This window comes from Camelina sativa, chromosome 14 (assembly GCF_000633955.1).
Source record: "Camelina sativa cultivar DH55 chromosome 14, Cs, whole genome shotgun sequence".
Taxonomy (NCBI): domain Eukaryota; kingdom Viridiplantae; phylum Streptophyta; class Magnoliopsida; order Brassicales; family Brassicaceae; genus Camelina; species Camelina sativa.
In genome coordinates this window covers 17,158,620-17,163,122 of record NC_025698.1, presented here as the reverse complement: position 1 = coordinate 17,163,122, position 4,503 = coordinate 17,158,620, and the positions used below count along the sequence as shown (strand labels likewise).

Sequence of the window (4,503 nt, the reverse complement as noted above, 5' to 3'; positions counted from 1 at the left end):
TTTTTTTTTTTAGGTAGAAATAATTTCTTGAGGAAACAAAGTGTTCCACATGCAGGCTACACCAGCACATGAAAGCTTGATAATGCAGAAATATAGAAAACGGTATGAGATGCCATGTGAGATCTATCTAAAAAATAATACTGCCATGGATTATAAGATATTTTTTTAGTCTTTTAAAGATTTAGAGGATCTTCCCACTTGGATCGGTTGTGAAATAGGCAGTTTAGAGTTCTGAAATGGTGGAGAGCATAATTATTGGTCATGTATAATGCAAAAGCCGCAAAGTCTCTTCCTTTTCATTTCCACTTTTTGGTTTTATGTCAATGTAAATGTAAATCATCTTGTGTGAAAGAAACAAGTGCAAGAAGTTACCAAGTCGAATAGTTTGAAGCGTGTAAGTTAGCATCTAGTACTTATGCTTTGGGCACCTTTTTTCCAAATCTTGCTAACGACCGTGTCACTCTGTGATAATCTGCAATCACATCAAACGGTTAAGAGCTTCGGAGTACCTAACAACAGCTGATGAATTAACAATAGAAACAACTTTGTTCTAAAGCGACAGTTCAAATATTAGAATCCACAGGAGTCAAGACTCAAGGGAGTACCTCCTTTGGAATTAGAGGTAAGATTCTGATAATTGGAACAAAGGAAGAGATAGGTATAAATATTTGGTAAAGGAGTTAGCTTTAGAATAAATTAACCAAAAGGGAGCTGAGAGATAGAGAGAGAGCAAGAGAGAGAGAAGGTGGGAACCCACCATATAGACGATTAATCGGCCAACATCGTAAAGAAAGCCTTTTTTTATCTGTCTCTCTCTTCCTCTTTCTCTTCTCGCAATACAGAGGAGTAATTCTAAGTGTGTGAGGGTGCTTTCCCATTCCCATACTACTATATATACATGTGCTCACATGGTTTCCCTTTGAGGGAGATCAAGAAGAAAGTAACCAAACTCACTTGCTTTTAAGCTTTCTTACCTTTGTTTGTTTACTCTAACACCATTAGGACCTTTTCATAAGAGCCTCACGACAGCTGCAACAGTTACAACTACAAGGACGAGGACAACGAGTAGAGAAACTGGTTTAGGAGTCATCATGCCTCAGAACTGCATAGCACCAAGGCCTGAAGAAGATGGTGGAGGCATGGTACAAGGTTTGCGAGACATGTCAGAAACGCAGAGCAAATCTGTACTAGCTTTCCCCATCGTCACTTCACAACCTGGTCTCCAGATGTCCATGTACCCCATAACTCTCAAGGTGTCTCTCTCTCCTGAAAAAAAAAAAAAAAAAACAAACTTGTTCACTTCTTGTTTTAATATTATGCTGAGCTTTTGAGTTTCACCTAAATCTCATCAGAAATATAACTTTCTCTTCTTCCTCTACCTTGGTAGTTGATCATAAAACGGAACATCCTTCTAATGATATTTCTGTTGGTTGCTTTGTGGTTGTACAGTTTGAGGAGGTTGTGTACAAGGTTAAGATAGAGCAGACAAGTAGTCAGTGCTTGGGATCATGGAAAAGCAAAGAGAAGACGATTCTGAATGGGATAACAGGAATGGTTTGTCCAGGAGAGATTCTAGCCATGTTAGGTCCCTCAGGCAGTGGCAAAACCACTCTTCTCTCAGCTCTCGGGGGCCGCCTCTCCAAAACTTTCTCAGGTAAAGTCATGTACAACGGTCAGCCTTTCTCCGGCTGCATCAAACGCAGAACAGGGTTTGTTGCTCAGGATGACGTCCTGTACCCTCACCTCACGGTTTGGGAGACTCTCTTCTTTACTGCACTTCTACGGCTACCAAGTAGCTTGACCAGAGACGAGAAGGCTGAGCATGTGGACCGAGTTATCGCTGAACTCGGATTAAATCGGTGTACAAACAGCATGATAGGAGGACCACTGTTCAGAGGAATATCAGGAGGTGAGAAAAAAAGGGTTAGCATTGGTCAAGAAATGCTGATCAATCCTAGCTTGCTCCTTCTTGATGAACCAACTTCAGGTCTTGATTCGACCACTGCTCACCGCATTATAACCACAATCAAACGGCTGGCTTCTGGAGGAAGAACAGTCGTCACCACTATTCATCAGCCATCAAGCCGTATATACCATATGTTTGACAAGGTGGTTTTGCTCTCTGAAGGAAGTCCCATCTACTATGGCTCTGCATCTTCTGCTATGGAATATTTCAGTTCTCTTGGATTCTCCACTTCCATGACAGTTAACCCAGCTGACCTTTTACTTGACCTTGCAAACGGTAAGCGACCTTTCTCTTTAAGCTTCTAGATGATAAAAAAATGAAAATAAGAAAGCCTTCTTAATTCATCAAAACTTGGTAAACCTCAGGAATCCCACCTGATTCTCAGAAGGAGACCACGGAACAAGAACAGAAGACAGTAAAAGAAACCCTTGTTTCAGCTTATGAGAAAAACATTTCTGCTAAACTGAAAGCTGAACTCTGCAATGCGGAATCTCAAAGCTATGACTACACCAAAGCTGCTGGTAATTTATGCTTTTTAAAGTAGCCTTTTTTTTTTTTTTAATTCTGTTTCTACTCTTCTACATCAATTATAGCCTGACTTATTTGTCCTTTAAATGGAGCAGCCAAAAATCTCAAGTCAGAACAATGGTGCACAACTTGGTGGTACCAGTTCACTGTATTGCTCCAAAGAGGAGTCAGAGAGAGGAGATTCGAATCTTTCAACAAGCTCAGGATATTCCAAGTCATCAGTGTAGCTTTTCTTGGTGGCCTTCTATGGTGGCATACTCCAAAATCTCACATCCAAGATAGAGTAAGGCTCTTCTTCTTTATGCTAATGATCATCATGAATTAATCACTACTCTTCTTCCCATCACAGTGAAGCTAACACGCATTTTTTGAACCTGCATATCAATCTTCTAACCATCATTCTACATTTACTCTGAATGCAGACTGCCTTGCTCTTCTTCTTCTCAGTCTTTTGGGGCTTCTACCCGCTATACAACGCGGTTTTCACATTTCCTCAAGAGAAAAGAATGCTAATAAAGGAACGTTCTTCAGGAATGTACCGTCTCTCCTCCTATTTCATGGCTAGAAACGTTGGGGACCTGCCCTTGGAACTTGCCCTTCCAACTGCTTTTGTGTTCATAATTTACTGGATGGGTGGACTTAAACCAGACCCAACAACGTTTATCCTCTCACTACTGGTTGTTCTCTATTCCGTTCTTGTTGCTCAAGGTCTTGGCTTAGCCTTTGGTGCTCTGCTTATGAACATCAAGCAAGCCACAACGTTAGCATCTGTTACTACACTCGTGTTTCTCATAGCTGGAGGGTATTACGTGCAGCAAATCCCNACCAAGAAAGAACCATCTTATTAAAAAAAAAAAAACCCCAAGTAAAAACTCGAAACGTCGTCATTCACTAACTTCTTGTTGCTTNTTACTGCTACAAGCTGCTTTTGGGTATTCAATACACTGATGACGACTATTATGAGTGTTCAAAGGGAGTCTGGTGCAGAGTTGGAGATTTCCCAGCAANATACATACGAAAGCAAGTGATCTAATCATGCTCTTTCACCCCACTTTATTACCATATATATAATAAGTACACACACTAGTTGCTGTTTTTAGTGTACTACTAACATTTAAAGAAACTGAACAATANAAACAACGTACCACCAAGAAGCTCCAAAGAAATTTCCCACCACTGCAACCAATGGAATAATATTAGTATTAGAAAAGATAAAAAACGTCGTCGAATTTTGGTCNATAAGCCATCTTTAGTCTTTACCATAACAAAGATAACATAAACTAACCAGAGAGAGGATGAGAAACAAAATGCAATCTCTTAACTCATTCACATAAACCAAATTTGTTATTAAACTCCTTGTCATTCACCATTTGATTGAACAAGATGTGACTCACCATATCAATCTAGTGGTAATATATGATAAATAAGAGAGCCAAATNGCAAGTATATACTAAGTTCCCATTTGCAAAATAGTGATAAGAAAGTGACTGAACTTCCCGGTCCACTCTTACCATGGAGATGATTGTTGTATCTTTTGTGGGGTTCCTTAAAAGAAAAGGTCTACTCTATCTCTTTTACACCTTACACTAGTCACCTGCAAGTGCATCAACTGGTGAAAAAAATCAAATGAGAATGTATCAGATAAGAATTATAACAAGTTGCTGCTGATAATAACAACGACAGGACATAAGCAAACACACCTGACTATGGCTCTCATTTTCATCTAAAACATCTTTACTGGTACACTTTGATGTTTCCTTACCACACATTAAACTAAAAATAACTCAAAAAAGAAGACTTTTTAAACTGCAGGATTATGTATGTCAACACAGCTACAGGAATGTGCTTTCGCTTTCATAAAAAGACGACAACGAATAATTGAAACTTTAAATGGCTGTTATAGTTTCACATCGTTTTAGCTACACAATAATTAAACACAAAAGAAAGAAGTGGGGAGGCTACTACAGTGTGTGCAGAACAACAACATAGAGGAGAGCAAAAAAAAAAAA

General features: G+C 39.2%; 1 protein-coding gene across 1 annotated transcript; it reads left to right on the top strand.

The window, feature by feature from the left end:
• Nucleotides 729-3,527, top strand: LOC104743707 (ABC transporter G family member 14-like). Its single transcript, XM_010464755.2, has 6 exons — nt 729-1,253; nt 1,450-2,242; nt 2,332-2,487; nt 2,590-2,777; nt 2,917-3,340; nt 3,400-3,527. Exons 1-6 carry the CDS (start codon nt 1,092-1,094, stop codon nt 3,525-3,527), a joined length of 1,851 nt encoding a protein of 616 aa, XP_010463057.2. The 5' UTR covers nt 729-1,091.